Source organism: Telopea speciosissima, chromosome 2 (assembly GCF_018873765.1).
Source record: "Telopea speciosissima isolate NSW1024214 ecotype Mountain lineage chromosome 2, Tspe_v1, whole genome shotgun sequence".
NCBI classification, from domain to species: domain Eukaryota; kingdom Viridiplantae; phylum Streptophyta; class Magnoliopsida; order Proteales; family Proteaceae; genus Telopea; species Telopea speciosissima.
Window position 1 is genome coordinate 11,376,093 of NC_057917.1, and position 18,055 is coordinate 11,394,147.

At 39.7% G+C, this 18,055-nt stretch overlaps 1 protein-coding gene across 1 annotated transcript; it reads right to left on the reverse strand.

Moving 5' to 3' along the window:
* Positions 1-538: 538 nt before the first annotated feature.
* Positions 539-14,586, reverse strand: LOC122653282 (serine carboxypeptidase-like 51). The gene is made up of 14 exons (XM_043847257.1): positions 14,575-14,586; positions 5,170-5,326; positions 4,976-5,070; positions 4,769-4,876; positions 4,396-4,636; positions 4,172-4,215; positions 3,999-4,066; positions 3,780-3,885; positions 3,485-3,684; positions 3,321-3,390; positions 2,331-2,381; positions 1,983-2,035; positions 1,735-1,870; positions 539-632 (listed from the first exon to the last, which is right to left on the reverse strand). Exons 2-14 carry the CDS (start codon positions 5,306-5,308, stop codon positions 558-560), a joined length of 1,386 nt encoding a protein of 461 aa, XP_043703192.1. The 5' UTR covers positions 5,309-5,326; positions 14,575-14,586; the 3' UTR covers positions 539-557.
* Between the last annotated feature and the right edge of the window lie 3,469 nt (positions 14,587-18,055).

The window sequence follows — 18,055 nt, forward strand, 5'->3', positions numbered from 1 at the left end:
GGTCAGCTACATGGATCCTTGTCCTTCAACTAACTCTATTCGAAATGATAACGTACAATGACACAAAAAGTTATTGGATTTGAAGGATGGCTTGAATCACATGATAAGTTGTAACCCCTTGTTACCTAATATTAGGTCAAACGACATAGACCTGAGGACTATGATGAAATGAGCAACAGAGAAAAATGTTGTGATTTCCAAGAAAAATCAACCTCTGCAATTCTTTCAATCTCTTGGTTTGCTGCTCTCAATAAATAGCATACCCAATGCATGAGGCTCCCGCAACCGCAAGGTCTGGAGAGGGTCATAATGTATCTTTTTTTTTTTGCTTTCAATGAAAACTCAACATAAAAAGTAGGGAAACCTTTTTTTTCCTTTTTTCCCATTAAGAAAATAAAACAAATATTAGAAACAAGTGTTCAATCTAAACTTTTGTGCTTATTTCTCCTATAAAAATCAATCTCCCCCTTCTCTCTTTCTGTCTCGGTATGTTTCTGCTGAACTGTAAAGCTGTAACTCCCACCTTACTTTGTATTGAATGTTGGTTTTACTTCTTATTACGCAGAAGCAATGGGAGAATGTGTGATGTCACCCGCCATTTTCAGTGCAACGCATGGCTGTTCAACCGGTACCTGCGCAGAATCAGAGAGGTACAAATTTGGAATTAGATTCACACTTTATTTACAATCTAAGTTTTTACTCGCTTTTATGCTATGCCTCTGTGTGCTGCTGCTTCGTGTTCCCATGACACCTCAAAGGCTTAGCTGCTTAAGGTTTGAGGCCAGTCTTCCCGTCTATCTTCTACCCTTCAGGGTGGTGCAGGTGCAGGAGCACCAGAACCTGGAGGAATATTGACTTGAAGGTGCAGAGTCCAGGGTCACAACTCCCAACAACTTTGAATCCAATCTGACCATTCTCACTTGATTTGAAGTTGGCCTGCTATGGGAATGGACACTCTCTCACCAAGGTTCAGGTATACAAATCCGACATGGGATCAGTCTCCATTAATTTGAATTGGGTCAGAATTGATTGGAATTAGCCAGAACCCTAGAAATTGGAAACCCAGATGTAGAAGCAAAGATTTTCAAAAATCTGTGATTTTTTGGAGTTTTTTGATTCAATAAACTTGGGAACCTTGCTTGCTACAAGAAATAAGTTTTATTGTACTACTATTTTAGTGACAAAAAATAGGATCAAACATGAAATCGAGATGATTCAAAAGGGGGTTGCAGGAATCAGCAGGTATCTGGATTGGAATTGATCAATTCTGATTCCAATCGGAGGACCAGTTCTGATTACTTAAACCATGTCTCTCCTTGACCAACCCGGGTTCAAATCCATTTGGGGACCCACCAAAGCACCGATTGTATTACGATGGCGCAGATCACAGCCGTTCAATCATACACCGATGGTTCCCTCTTCTATAAAAGGGTAGAAGGAAAAATTGAAAGATAACCATTGAATGGCAATGGTGATGACATTGGTGACAAATTATGATGAACGTTTGTGGATTCTTACATCCACCATTTTCTGAAGGACTAATGATGCTCTTGGCTCGACATAGTCTGTGCTGTTCCACTAGAATCCCTACTTTGTTACGTTGTAAAGGTGGATCTTTTCATATCCCGTAGTTTTGGGTCATGGATCGAGATCACAACCTCATCTCCATTCAATGGTGATGGCATTGGTGACAAATTATGATACTGGTGATAGATAGATAGATAGATTACTTACAAAGTGGCCAGCCAAAAGAATCCAATAAAAATGTAGATTCTTGTATGACTTGGTGAACCCTTTTGTAGTTATCTGGTCATTCCCACAATATAGGGGAGTTCTGTCTAAGCTCAAGAAGCCTTGGAGCCCTTCCCATCTGAAAAATACATTTCAAGAGCGTCTCAGAATTTTCATTTTTAATAGAAAGAAACAAGTGTTTGTGTGTGTGTGTGAGAAAAAGAGAGAGAGAGAGAGAGAGAGAGAGTTACTTGAGTTTCTCTACCCATGATTCAGTCCCCTTGGTGGCACAAATGAGATCAACCTACACAGGAAGAACAAAACCATGTTTATAATTGGCATAAAGCTAATGTTGATATTTAGAATTTTTATCCATGCCTAATCATGGTGTGGCTGTGGTCCAATACACCCAAAAGCCAACCATTTCTGCAAAAGTTATAGATTCCCTTCCTCTTGCTTTTCTTGGCCACTAAGCATAACCAACTTCAGTACAAATGGGGTGGTCCACCAGGAATCTAACCCATTGGCTAAGGGTTATCCTGTTAAAGAGTTTTAAAGGTGGTGAATTCTTTAAAAAAAAACGGATATCAAATGCTTACTTGTCCATTGTACACTGTCACATTGACCCCTTTAGCTAAAAGCTCAGCAACCTGTGCAACAATTATACATGAAACTCCTTAAATGTAATTCCTATTTGTAGAACTCATACCTGAAGTACATTCATCCATCTCAATAAAGAAGAACCAGACAAGTAAAAATCTTAAATGACTAATTACTTTTTGAAATCAATCTGGTCTTCCAGTCTATTTCAAACATTAAGAATCTCTCTTAGTACAGCAATTCATCAAAGACATACAGAGTTCCCTAAACTGGTAGTAGGACCTAAGCAACTAAAATCTCCATTTAGCATATAGACTAACAATTAAAAAAATGCAAAAAATACCAATTAAACTGGAAAAAAATTTGGAGCATATTTGGACCAAGGAGGTGCAGAAGAGGTCAATGAACTACATCACCTCATGTCTATTGCCCATAATTATTCAACTAATTTAATAAGACAGGTATAATATTTAATTTCTCCAGTCTGTTAGCTTAATAAAAGTCAAAAGTTTCCGTTGAAAATATTTAATGATGCTTCATCTACAAAACAAAAAATCAAAATTTAAATATTCTTGTTAACCATCTGTTCACCCTCTAAACTGATGCTGAAGTTCTAACCACTTGTTTATAAAGAATTGCAGCAACCATTGGAAAATGTTTAAAGCCCATAATGTTGATCACAGATGGTGTTAGTCTTCCGAATGACCACGAAGAGGTCATTGTCAGGCATTGCTGAGTAAGATAATTAGGTGGATATGTCTTCTACATTATTGTATAAATCACTGTTTTTTGACATGTTAGGTGTGACTTCATTATGTTACAGATGATTCAAATGACCATGTACTTTGCTGTAAGACACATAATGCAATTGAAAAGTAATAGATAGATCCTTAGGAAAATATTGTATTTTGTTAATGCAAATTAATGTTAGCTATTGCACTGGTGTAAATAAATGTATTTATATGCCCATTGATCCTAAAGAACTTTACCTCATTTATCCTTGGTTTCATGAAATCACCTGCAAGAGTTGAGAAAACAAGCCCAGACTGTGTTCCCCACCTGCAATTGACAAACTAAACTCAGAAAAGAGGTTAAACAATATAGAGACCAACAGAAAGCAAAATATCTGTTTATATAGAGTAAGGTGCCTCACTTTACGCTATCAGGAATAATCTTCAACTTCTCCTTAATGATTCCATTCATGAAGCTATCAATGTCTCCAACACCACCGGCGGAAATCCTCTTGGAGGCGAGATATGTTGAGTACCTCTTCATTGCTACTGCTGTTGATAACGATGAAACTGCTGTGGAAAGAGGGTCGTTTGCAGAATCCAATAGAAAATTGTAGAAGTCCTGCATTGCTGAAAATCTTTATTTACTCATCATGGAAACATAGAGACAGGTAGCCACTTAACAAGTGAATCCAATGACTTATAATTAAGACTTACCACATTGTTACTGCTGGTGCTAATCATATCCTCAAGCTGACTCCAAGTATTTGTTGCATCTTCGTAGCTTCCATTCTCAAGTTGCTGTTTAATCTGCTGAGCCATGCTGTTCTAGGAAATAGTGTTTTGTTAGATAACTGAAATTTCCTCAAGGAAAATCACTCACTTCCCCCCTCCCCCTCCCCAGTTTTATTTTTAAAGAAATGGTAGAACTTGTACCTGTTACTCTTTTCCAAACCATTGTTGTCTAGTCGTGAGAGATCTTTGAGAAGAGGTCCCCAAGAAAACTGCATTTTAAGATCAGCATCTTTAATATTCAAAATGATAAAGAGTTCCAAAATGGGTAAACAAGGAAAACAGGGGAAACAGATATTTTTATGACTAGCACTGACCACAAAATCTTCAGGAGAGATCCAACTATCTCCCAAAGCAACACCTATGACCACAGTAGAACAAAAGGAAAAAAAATCTGCAACTTAGAGGAGAATCCACACAATATCTAAAAGCACACAAAATTAGATCAAAAGAGTCCTAGTTGAATTACAAAGTTTGGTAATGGTAGGACCTGAAGGGTTCAAAATTTTCTGAAATTAAGAAAAGATTCAGTTTGAATTACCTCCAAGTTTAAGCTTCAATTCTCCAGCGTCAATGGCTTTTACAACTGACAGTCCAAGAGTAACAGCAAATTTCCCTCCATAAGATTCGGCTACAATGAACAGAGGACTTTGTTGGAGGCTCTCATTCTTATTGAAAAGCTCCTTCAGCAAGGTAGTTAAATCAGTTGCTGCCTCTTCATCGGTCTTCACCAGCTGTGCTTTATCTTCCACAAAACTGAATCCTGTCCCAACTGGGTTATCCTACAGAAAACGAAAAACTAAACAAATAAATACCCAACATCCCAGACCCCCCCAAAATCCTGATTCATCCTGTAAATTCATCAAAAGCAATTCATTTAATTGCAGAAATTAAAGGAAACATAGCTCACTGACCACGAACAAGAGATCAGCTAGTTGAAGCCAAGTTGAATTCCGAGGATTCAAATCCATGTCCAATGGACCAACCTCTTGAAAGTTCCCAATCGCAACACCTGAAGCGCCCTGTTTTCGCCAAGCAAATGTGTTGGGAATTCAAGTATGGTAATGAATAATAATGCAGATTCTTCATTGGTTTCCAAAAGAAAAAAACAAGATACTCACAGGTCCACCCTGCAACCAAAGGATAATTGGCCATGGCTTGGAAGGATTTACAACCCTGTTTGGACTTTTATAAAGCCACCAGAACATATGGGCTTCTGCATTACAGTGACAACAACGAAATTGAATTAACTCAGACCCACAAAGGAATTCAATTAAGACTTATCTCAACTACAGACACAAAGAGAGATACTTACTGGGTCTGACCTGAACGTAGCCCCATTGCTCTGATGCGTCCGGGGTTCCAGCAGCAAAGGCTATTCCTCCATGAAACAGAGGGAGGAAAACCAGAACAGAGATGAGAAGAAGAGGTACAAGAAAAGAGAATTTCAACATCTTCTAATGGACAAAAAGCTACTGAGAGGGGAACGGCCAAAAGGATAAGAGTAGAGAGACAGAGAGAGAGAGAGAGGGTAAGTGAAGTTATCTGAAAGAAGGAAAGGAATTAAATTAACAAATAGAGAGGACGAAAGACGGCAAATACGGGAAAATGAAAACTGAAAGTCAAAGAATCACGTAAAAAATGAAGGAGAAGAAAAAAAAGAGAAGAAGGGGGAGGGGGAGAAGAGAAGGAAAGTGGAGAAGATAGGGGAGAGATTGCGTGCAGAAAGGTAGCCATAGTCCGGTACTTTTGGCTGGACATATAAGTAACGCAAAGAAAACGACGTTGGAAAGACTTTTCTATGGAAGTTTTTAAATAACTGTATCTCTCTCTCTATCTCTCTCTCTTTCTTTTATCTCTGCCGTCTTGTACCTTTACTGGAGCTTGTAGTGCTGTACCCTTGCTGTCAGTTTTGCCCTAAACCTCATATCAGCTTCGTACACTTATATCACCCACAAACATTTATGGGCAATTGCAAGAGCAAGGAGCGCGTGATATCAGTGACTGGTGTGGAAGGTTGTGTGATCGACGATGGATCCACCCATTAACACGCGCTTAGTGCTCCACTCCTGTCTATTGGTGTGAATTGTTGGACTCATTTAAGGGTGTCAATCGGGTGGTTCGGTTTTTTTCAGTTTTGGTGTGACTTTTAGGGAAATCGAGCCTGAACCATTAAGGACTTTTCAATTTCGGTTTGTATTTGTGTTATCGGGGTCGGTTAGGGTAGGTTCGATTTGGAAACCAGGTATAGAGTGGTTTTTGATAGGGATTATTAGGTAGAATTCTTGGGGTTCAAGGTTCGGGTGCAGTTTCGATTCGGGTCTATCCATAGTCCGTAATCTTGGATCAAATCAGTCGATTTTGGTCGGATTAGGTTGGTATTGGCCGAGATCGATCCCAATACCGATCCGATTCAGTTGCACAAACAGGGGTAAAAAGGTTAAAAAATAAAATTTTATTATAAAAAAAAATAGGGACAAAAGTATCATATTTGCCCAAGTTTGAGCGATCCCGATCCATATTGGCCGATCCAAAAAACTACTTCTCTACTAAGATTACAAACTTTGGATCTATGGTCAAGCTAATCGGTGGTACATCGGTTTAATCCGAACGAGCCAAAACGAATGGTACGCTTACTCATAAACCGAGCCCGGCCTAATAAGTGCTTGGTTCGTTTTGATTGGTTCGATTTAGGGTTTGACACACTTAGACCCACTGGAGAGTTGGATTGTTTTGGCTGTGTTAGCTGTGACTGGGGAATGGGGATGGATCCCTTTTAGACGAGGGCCTGTTATTTGAATCAGTTGGATTCCGATCCAATGGTTTGAGAAACGCCGGCTTACAAATTTGCCCCATCCAATGAATCTTCCAAAATCCTGAGTTTTACAATTTTTTATTTTGGGGTGAGTTGCCTATGAATGTCCTTTTATCTTTAATTTTTTATAAAATATAATAATCATAAATGAAATTTATTTATTGTATCAAGATTTAGAATTAAAAACTCTACTAAAATATGGATATCTATATTTCTTTTTAGAGAAGCAATTTTTTGGCCGGGAGTGTGGCCTAGGTGAGCATTCCCATTTGTTTCTCTCTCCTCCTCAAAACAAGAGCATAGAGATGTCTTTTCATACGGGAGGAGAGAGATAGATTCATAGGAATGTTGGCATAGGCCACACTCTCAGACAGAGTTCTTTTTCCTTTTTGTTTAATTCTAAACTTTAGGATTTCTGATTTGATGAAGGTCGACTGGTTCTAATTTCAAGATTTTTTGTTTTTAAGCTTAGGAGGGAGAGTGGATTGCTTACTAATGATATTGGGAGAGACTTCCCCGTAGGAAATATGGGGAAATCTCTCCCATTTTTTAAAATCCCAACTGGCCAACCTATCCCTAGATCTCCACTGCTTAACCCAGCCTGAACATGATGGACATGGCCAGGCTTTTAAAACCCCAACCCAACCCTAGTTCCCCTAGGACATGGCCAGGCTTTCTAATTTCAAGATTTTTTTTTTTAAAGCTTAGGAGGGAGAGTGGATTGCTTACTAATGATATTGGGAGAGACTTCCCAATAGGAAATATGGGGAAATCTCTCCCATTTTTTAAAATCCCAACCGGCCAACCTATCCCTAGATCTCCATTGCTTAATCCAGCCTGAACATGATGGACATGGCCAGGCTTTTAAAACCCCAACCCAACCCTAGTTCCCCAGGTTTTCATATGGGGAGGAGAGAGATAGATTCATAGGAATGTTGGCGTAGGCCACACTCCCAGACAGAGTTCTTTTTCCTTTCTTTTTAATTCTAAACTTTAGGATTTTTGATTTGATGAAGGTCGACTGTTTCTAATTTCAAGATTTTTTTTTTTTAAGCTTAGGTGGGAGAGTGGATTGCTTACTAATGATATTGGGAGAGACTTCCCCATAGGAAATATGGGGAAATCTCTCCCATTTTTTAAAATCCCAACCGGCCAACCTATCCCTAGATCTCCACTGCTTAACCCAGCTTGAACATGATGGACATGGCCAGGCTTTTAAAACCCCAACCCAACCGTAGTTCCCCTAGCTCAACTCAGGCCAAACCCAGCTAGCCCAATATCAGGCTAGGATATTGTAGCCCCACCCCTAGCCCTACCAGGCTCAATCCAACCCCACCTGGCCTTGATTGGGCCGGGTCGTTGGATTATTTTAGCCCTGATTGACCCTGATAACCTCTATTTTTTTGTCATTTCAAGGCTAGGCAAGGTTGGGTTAGACCTTTTATTTTTTTGACTATATGTATGATATTATCTATATATGATTGTATATTATATATTTATATATAGGGTGGACGAGGTTGAGCTCTGGCCATGATCGGACACACGAGTTGAAAAGCTTAACATAGGTCATATAGGGCTCAGGCGGGCTTGGGTTTGTTAATTTGCCTGGTCAAACTTGCACCCTTAGGTGGTGCCTCACATCCTATAAAATCTTCATATTAGTGATTAGGCATCCTAGTATCGAAAAAAATCCTCTGCAGTTCGGGCATCTTGTGATGCCTTGCTGTTCGGGTCTAAGAGCTCGACACGTGAAAGATGCTTCATTTAATAGTGTGAGCTCATTGACCCTTCTTTTTTTTTTTTTTTTTTGGACTCAACACCATTGGATGAAGCATTTTCCATGTATCGAACTCTCAGGCCTGAACTGTTTGCACCGTAAAATGCCCAAACTGCAGAGGATTTTAAACCCCCATGTACACTCTTATTCCAAAACTTCAACTGGAATCGTACAGTGGTCATTGTAGAATCATGATCAAATTTACACAACATCAATCTATTCTCCTTAGACAAAGTCGTAGGTACTCTCGTACGATGAATGATTTTGAGCAGAATTGGAATGAGATGAATTTTTTTCGTTTTTTGTTTTGGGTAAATTACACCTCAGGTGCCCAATATTTGTGAAAATGTCATTTTAGGTGCTCAATTTTTAAAAATTGATGTTTGGTATGCCTTTTAAGTTACTCCTACTCTAAAATGATGTAAATTTCTAAATTTATCCCTCTCAATCACACCATCACCTCCACCTCTCCAATTACTATCGCCATCACCATTTCCTCAAGCGCCTCAACCCCTGCAATCCCACCTTGCCCCGTCTCGTGTTGCCACTCTGAGTCCATGACGAAGATGATGAGGTCCCACCATTCACCAAACCAACAGCCATAGCCATCTTCAACAAGCAAGCAAAATCCCCAAAATCAACACAACAGGTCACCAAACCAAGGGCTGAGGGGCTTGAGGAAATGGTGATGCGGCAGTAGTTGGGGAGGTGGAGGTGATGTTGTGGTGGAGAGGGATAAATTGGAAAATTTACATCATTTTAGAGTACGAGTAACTTAAAAGGCATCCCAAATGTCAATTCAAAAATTGGGCACTTGGGGTGTAATTTAGAGACTAGATCATATGCACGTACCAACATGTGAACGTGCATCTCAGAGCCAATCACATTTTAATTTTGTTTCCATAAAAACCCCTCCTCCCTTTGTAAATGGCAAAAATAGGATTGGGGGTTGGCTCTCACATGTATGTTCACCTATTGGTACGTGCAGAGGAACCAAACTCTTTTATTTAACTTTTTATTTTTCCTTTTCCTTTTAGGCCTTCCTTCATATTCACCAAGTCGTTTAGAGAATGGATCATTTGCGCGTACCAACATGTGAACATACATGTGAGAGCCAACCACCCATCCTATTTTTGCCATTTACAAGGAGAGGAGGGGTTTTTATGAAAACAAAATTAAAATGTGATTGACTCTCACATGTACGTTCACCTGTTTGTACATGCAGTGGAACCAAACTCTAGACTTTTAGAATACAGATCGCACAAAGTTGAAGAGAAACATTTGCATCATATGCTGCACGTGATGTGGGGTTGGAGTGGGTTGGGACTTGGGACCCACCAAAACCACCACCAAACGGAGTTCTCGATCAACTTTTATTCAAAGTAAGGGAAAAAGATCTTTGTCCGGCTGGGAGTGTAGCCTACGCCAGCACTCTCCTGAGTCTATCTCCCTCCTCTCCATGTGAAAAGACACCTCTACCCCCTTGTTTTAAGGAAGAGAGAGATAGACACATGGGAGTGTTGGTGTAGGCCACTCCTGTATAGAAAACTGCTTCCCTAAAAGTAATTAGGACCTTTTCTTTCTCCTCATTATTCTGTTTTAATGACAAAATAAGATCATGATCATGGTTCATAATCTCAGATTGGATCGGCCGATATCGGCCAGATTGAATCGGTATCGATCAAGGCCGATCTCGAGATCAGACCGATATGGCAAGGTTGTAGATCTGGTCCCATACTTGTCATTTTTTTGGGGTTTAAAACCCATATTTTTTTCTTCATCCCAAGCCTTTCAAGCTGTGATTCATTTCAAATCCGCTAGAAAAAAGAGGGGATCTTACTGTTTTTACCAAGAATTGATTAAGGAAATTTTTTTTTTTGGTGAGAGATTAAGGAATATTTCATTCTATATAAAAATTGATCTTACCATTATTTAGAGATTTAGCCTCAAATCCGCATGTGAAAATTGTGGGTTATGAAGATTAGGAGCCTTGTTTGAGCTTTTAAATTTCGATTCACAGATTTGGTACCCTAAAATCGCGGAGGAAAGGGGGGGGGGGGGGGGAGATCTTGCCATTTTGACTGAGGAATTGATTAAGAAAATATTTTATTTCATTTAAACATTTATCTTCTTAAGGTGGTTAGGGTTTTAAAACCCAGATTTTCCAATTTAGAGCCTTAAATTTGCGAGATTCAATGGAGGGATCTTATAATGTTTTTCATTAAGAAATAAACGTGAAGTTTTTTTAGTTAATGGCGGTAGTGGATGACGTTGAGGAGGCGGACAAGGTAAACTCAACATAAAAATAGGGATTAAATAAGCTCAAATTAAGGATTAGGCATGATTACCATTTTTTCATATATTTTTTTTATTTTATTAATATTTTTTTGCTTGATGCTGGCCGATTCTAAGACCTTTCCCACAAAAACGAGTTTTTTGCAAATTTTAAACAATCCGGATCGGTATTGCATCGGTTTCGGCCTTGACCAATCCCGGGATTAAAAACCTTGATCATGATGATCTTGCTATTGAAAGAAAGGTTTTATTTTAAGGGCTGACGTTCTCTGTGTGGCAACGGTGCATCCACACACATGGGGTGAATATTTCTATCATTTAGGGGGACTTGGTGATCATTTTGCCCACCCCAATGTGTCTGAGTGCAATCTGCACCCCGATACACAGAGAACATTTGGCCTTATTTTATTTTAAATATAATGAGATACCCGTGAGGGACTATGGTGTCTTATTGCGTGATCCCGTAAACGGTGAGTCCCCATCATTTTTTTTTCACTTAAGTTGTGATTTCCAAGTTTCAACCATCAGATTAGCATCAAGAAGCAATGCAGATGCTTAGATAATGAAAATCTGACTAATGACTCCAATCGGATGGTTGGTAGTTCTTATCCAATAAACAAAGAGAATTTAACAACTCTTATAGTGGAGCCATCTCCTTCAATTTTTATCCTCTTCTGTTACAGCACGGTGCTGTAATGCATCGTAAAGTGGTTGTAGAGGCCATGTACACCCTGTGGGACTCGTTGTATCATATGACCTTTGTAACACTGTACGATACGTTACAACACCGTACTGTAACAAATGAGGATAACGATTCCATCTCCTCGAGGTCACAATCACAGATAAAATGGGAATGGTGTACTTGAACAGTTCTAGATCGAAGTGGGAGTTCGGTTCTGTCAAAAAGGTTTTAGATCCATTTCTATCGTCAGGCCTTTGGCGGTGAAAACGAAGTGAATTTGCTATCTCTCGGGCCGAGAGTCTCCGCCCTTTACGCAAACGACAACCTTTTGTAATGCACGGCACGATACTCACAGCGTTAGTCCTTTTAGCGTGAGGTGATATAGTCTGGACTCTTGAGTCCTTACTTTCGAAGTCCATTTTTTAGGACAAGTTTTACTCTTATAAGATTCGCTTCACTATCATACATTCATACCCATCAACCATTTACTCAAATTGAGATAAATAAATTCTGATTCAAATAATTTAACGGGCAAGAGCATGGTCTCTACACAACCGCTGATCCAATGGATGAGCACACCTAGATATCTATTCAGGGAGCAAAGACGTCATCTCACGGTGCATTGTGAGTTGAATTTTCTTATTGAAAGTATTTAAGGTGTCAAATAAAAATAAGGAAGCAATTTTTTATCTGGGAGTGTTGTCTATGCCAGCACTCTCATGTGTCTATCTCTCCCTTCCTTAAAATAAGGGGTACGATTGTCTTTTCATATTGGGGAGGAGAGAGATAGACTCATGGGAGTATCGGCATAGGCCACATTGCCCGACATAATTCTTTTTCCTTAAAAATATATATGTTAGAAAATAACAATACTTGACAATGACATTATGGTAGGTACACTTTAAAATTATTTTGAAAACTCTTTATACCATTGTTTAAAGAACCTTTGAAAATAAGATATGATAATCAAAAGAAGGTTGCAAGTTCTAAATACATCTATTCATCTATAAAGCTCATACAGATAGTCACATATTATTTAGGAAAAAGATGGACATGTTGCCATATCATGTGCCCTCGCTCTCACATTTTCTCCTCCTAACATGTGGGTCTCTTTGTATTCGAATCGTGCAACGCTCTCTCCTGTGCTCCCATTGGCTTGGTGCGAGAGATTTCTTTCCCACATTGACAATGCTTTATCTCTTGACCTATTATTTATAAGGGTAGGTGTTTTCTACCAGATAGCTGAGGCTACGCGGGCAGGCGAGAGCCAATGAGGGCCCCCTCTCGGTTCAATGAATAGGGATAGAGAAGTCATTTCAAAGGGGAGGAGAGAGAAAGAGAGAGGCTATGCCCCCAAATAGTAAACATATATTCTGCCTAATAAAATTAATAAAAAACAAAAATCAAAATTAGTTATGAGATAAGGTCCATATAAATAATTAGATATTATCTCTCATTCATCACTAATATTCTTTGTATGCTAATAAGATTGGACTTTGACTTCTTTTTATTTTATCACTAGCCTAAGTATATCTTCCTCTTATTTTAACTAATCAAACAGATTTGAAAATATATTTTTTTTTTGGTAGAAATTTGAAAATAATTTAGAAAACATGTTTTTTGTGTATTAGTATTTTTTTTTTTTTTGGAGAAAGGAGCTTTGTATTATAGTAAAAATGGTAATTTACATATGGTAGTAGTTCTTCGCAGCTGCATCCTCTCTTATAATACAAGAGAGAGCAGGAGGAAGACTATTTGGACATAAATGAACCTCTTGACAATAGTTGATTAACCCTGCTAAGAAGTCAGCACAGGCGTTGATCTCTCTGACGTGGTGTGCAAACACGCAGCTTTGAAAGCAGTCGCAGATATCCTGAATCTCTCCAACTAGATCAAAGAGTTACCAGGGTACCTTGAATCTCCCTGAAATCGAGTGCACAGCCGTTATCGAGTCCGAGCGCACCTAGATTTGATGAATGCCTAAACTTCTCGCCTTCACCAAACCAGTTTTGATGGCTAACAATTCCATGCGCAGAATGTTTTGATCCACCGTTGCACCTGTCACTGCAAAGAGAGCCTTCCCCTCAGCGTCACGACCAATGGACCCATAACCTCCCATTCCGTCCCTGCGAATAGACCCGTCGCAGTTAAGAGCTGTCCAACCATCAGGAGGGAAAGGCCACTTGATAGGCTTTGGGTTACTGCAAATAAAGTCCACATCCAACTTCCATCTGTGGAAGAAGTCACGTGTAGTGTTGGAGTCCATTACTTTAGCTGGTATCTTAGTAAAGCGACCCCGGGTATCATTGATGATTCTATGCAGCACCTCATTACTGGAAGCCCGCCGATCTTGATAGATCCTGTTATTCCTTTCATACCAGATTTGATAGATCGTGGCAGTAAAGCTGAAGCGCTTGATATGGCTGATGAGGGACTCTCTATTGAACAGTGATGGCCACTGAGAGGGGGGGGTGAATCAGTGGACTATAAATTTTTTTTTCCCTCAACAGTTTCACTATCTATTCACCTGTTGAGATCACTCACCACAACCACCCACACAGTCTTCTCAGAATACACACAGACACACAATCACACTCTAATAGCAATCTTGACTCAGTCTCATACAACAACAGTCACTGATACTGCTGCCAAGAGCTACTAAACAAAGTGCTGCCAAGAGCTGCTGTGTCAACTGTTGGAGATCCCTCACTCAAGCACACTGACTCAATCACAACTGGAGGACCTCACTGATGGCATACATATACACACCCCAGCCTGACTGTCAAAGGCTCTACCAGGTGTGTACACCCATCCTGCAGAAAAGCACTTCTAACAAAAGCAAGCAATCATCAACAACACAAAGAAATACATGCTTCAGCAGTTTGCCTACGTGCACGGAGTAATGGTCACTTGGACCTCAGCATCTACTCATCACTAATTTTTCCAGTATAAAACTGAGAGGCCGCATCCACGGCAGATGATGTTTTAGTCACACCTATAACTCAGGACATCTGACCTGTTTCTATCCCTAAGTATAGAGACAAGGGTATTACTCCCAATGATTTTTTCAGCACCCACTGGTAACCATCACTTTGTCCAGATGCAACTAGACAACTCAATAAAAACAATTGGGCTTATACAAATGCCCTACAATGAAATCCACATAGCATAGGTCTATGGTAGTATAACCTAGCTAGCATATGCGATGGAAATACAATATATCAAACACAACATGCAATAAAGTGTAGAAAATCTCACAACCATGCACTGTCTCTGATCATTGATGTCCGGTGATGAAGTCTGGCAACTCTAGTGGCTCACTGGAATCTTCAATTTCTCCCAATTTGATGGAGAACTAGAATCTTCAAGTGTGCTCTGTCACTGGAGTCCTGGAGTGGTTCTTGACAGTGTGGGAAACCACTGTCTTCTTCCTTTTCTTTCTATTTCCTTCCCTTTCTTTTTTTTTCTCTTCTTTTCCTTTCCTCTCCTTTCTTTTCTTTTCTCTTCTTTTCCTTTCCTTTTCTTTTTCTTTCTTTCTTCTTCCTTTCATTTTTTTTGCACTAAACCTTCACGGAATGTGAGATGAGTTTCAACCTTTTTGCTTTATCTCATTCCCCTTTCCTTCTTCTTCTTTTCCCCTTCTTCTTTCTTCCTTCCTTCCTTCCTTCTTTCTTTTTTTCTTTCTCTTTTCCCCTTTCTTCCTTGGCTACAACCACAAAGGGAGGTGCTGAAACTATGATTTCAGACTATCAATGGTTTCTTGGGAGGCTGAACACATGGGATGGAGAAGGTGATTCAAGCCATGACTACACACATCACCTATTTAGGGCTGCAACCCTTTTCCGGTGACCTCTGCTTCTCTTCTCTGTTCTCTCAGCTCACCAATAGATAGATCTCGAAAAATTACCCAAAATAAAAAAAAGTTCACCTCATTTGGCCATTGGATGAGTGAGATATCGGGTTTAGAAGTTGGGCCACTCGTAGAGCTAAAAATAGAATCTCGAGGGCTGTGTACATGTGCGCGCGCAAGCATCATATCGGTGCTTGATTCCATGTAGCGCTAGTGCATCAGCACATTTATCATCGTCCATCAAATCTTGACTTTGAAATATGCATGTTTTTCATACGTCAGATCGCTCAAGATCTCATCCGTTAGATCAATATCACGAGGTAAAGTCAATGTCAAAGGCTGACAGTGGCAGGCGACATTTCGCGCTCCTATTGGCTGTCTCGTACGGCTTCCTGCGAACCATCAGATATGTCGGTGAAGGCGGGAATACTTCTCAGCCATCGGATAGTCATCCATTTCATCTTGAAATGAAAGGGCTTATGATATCCTTCGAAAAAGAATCTTCTTGGGAGCTTAATATGTAGGCGCTACACTCAATCAGGGACCACAGGATCTACAGATCTGAATTAATCTGGACCGCACATTCAAGTTTCAAAAAGTCCGGTTGAACCTTGTCTTATCGATTAGAATCTTTTGCACATCAACCTACCAGAGAGCCCGAAATGGAATCTAGGCCATAACTTCCTCGTTTGGGCTCTGATTTGAGTGCCGTTTACGGCCACGTGTCCGTGACAATGAGCACTACCAATCAAAATTAGCCACATCAGCAAAATACATACTGATTTTCTCAAGGAACCCAAAAACAATTCGGATTGACTAAAATGCCCTTCATTTTAAGTGACCAAACGGGAATTAATGTAACTTTGCCGTCCGAACTCGGAATTGCACGATTCCAGTTGCATTTAGAAGAGGACTCGACGAACTAAAATATTCATGTGGAATGCTCCACCCGGTTCTGTCATAATACCCTCCAAAAATGCCGACGAACATGCTGCCAGTGCGGAAACCTATGAAATCAACATTCTTAATGCACCTAGTCTTCACCCAAGGCTATTTAAAGCTTCCAAATACTGCAATGAACAATCTTATGCTGCCACATAATTTTCGGATGCTCCAACATCATTGCCAACATGTCACAACACTGTCAAATGACCAAAATGCCCCTATGAGCTGTATCTGCACCAAGATGCATTGTGTTGACCACAACAACACACATGCACTGTGTTGACAACAATGACAACCAACACACGGTCACTGCCATCTGCACTGTGTGTTCAACGCTCTCCCGTAATATGGTTAAGTAACCAAGTGATCTCTTCCAACCATGACGAGCATGGTCCTCTACGGTAACCATGCAGCGTGAGAATGTGATTCCAAATGGATGCTGAAAAAGAGCATTGAAAGAACAAGTGATCAATGGTTTCAGAAGCTCCTTGGCAGAGAAGGCATGCATCACCTGTGATAGTACCCCATCGGCGAAGTCTGTCTCTGGTAGGAGTCTATGGCGCCCGGCGAGCCATGCAATAAAAGAGAATCGGGGTTGTGCCGACAGGAACCAGACAAGCTTGTGCCATGGCTTCACGGGCTCTTTATCTCTAACCACCTCCCAGGCTGTCCTCAAAGAGAACTTCCCCGTTGAAGAGGGGGTCCATATAACAGTGTCGCCCACCAATCTGGAATGAGGCTTAACGTTGGTGATCTCATTCCATCTATCTATGAGCAATGGATCATTCGATGGTGCTGTCCAAGTAAGAAGCGGGCTGAGTATGGAGCTGACTCTCTGAAATGGGTTCCTTCCGATGGCTTCAGCAATAAGAACCCCATCACTTTCAATGGTTGTTAAGGGTCCTTCCGGTAACCATGGATCGAACCAGAGGAGAGTATCATTCCCCGTCTTTATGAGGTACCTTATGCACTTGGACGCTACCATTCTTGTATTCAACATCGCTCTCAGAGAGGCCGTGCATTGAGCTGGGATGTCCATGGACCATATTGAATGTCGTTTGAGCCAACTGTGGTGAAAGAAATCAACCCATAAATTAGGCATCCTGGCAGCAATATTCCAGATCTACCTCATCATTGCTGCCTTGTTCCAATCCTCAAGCCTGCGTAGGCCCAGACCCCCCCTCTTCTCTAGGTAAACACACCGATTTCCATGCTACTTTGTGTATTGACAGGCGGGAATACTTCCATGCTATTAGTATTTTCATAAAACATTTAATAAACATTTTTATCAAGATAACACTAGACGGTGCCATGTATACCAACTTTAATTAGACTGCCATCCCAATCACATAATTAGTTGTAAATACTAATTTAAGATTATCTAAACTTGCAATTATGTATCATTGTTTAGGATTTATATAATAATTTAATTTCTATTGCATAAATATTTATGAATTATATGAAAATAGACCATGATAGCATATAATTTGTTAAATATGAAATTATAAAAGTTACTTATTGGCATCTCAATTAATGTTTTATTTGTTCAACTATTTAAAAATAATGTTTATTGTTTATTGAAACTTGAATAAACTAAGTTATTTAAATGTGTTATATATGGCTTCATTTAAGGAAAAATGTGGGGAATGCAAAGTAGAAAATGACTATTTCCACCCATAATTTTGCTATAAGATATTAGGTCAAAATATTTAATCCAATGCAATCAAATCATTCCAACAAACTCATTAAAAATATATTTCAAGTAAAATGTATCTCTATAAATTAGAACTTGAATAGAATGAGTGAAGAAAAGGTTTTGGGGTAAGGATTTAGTTCA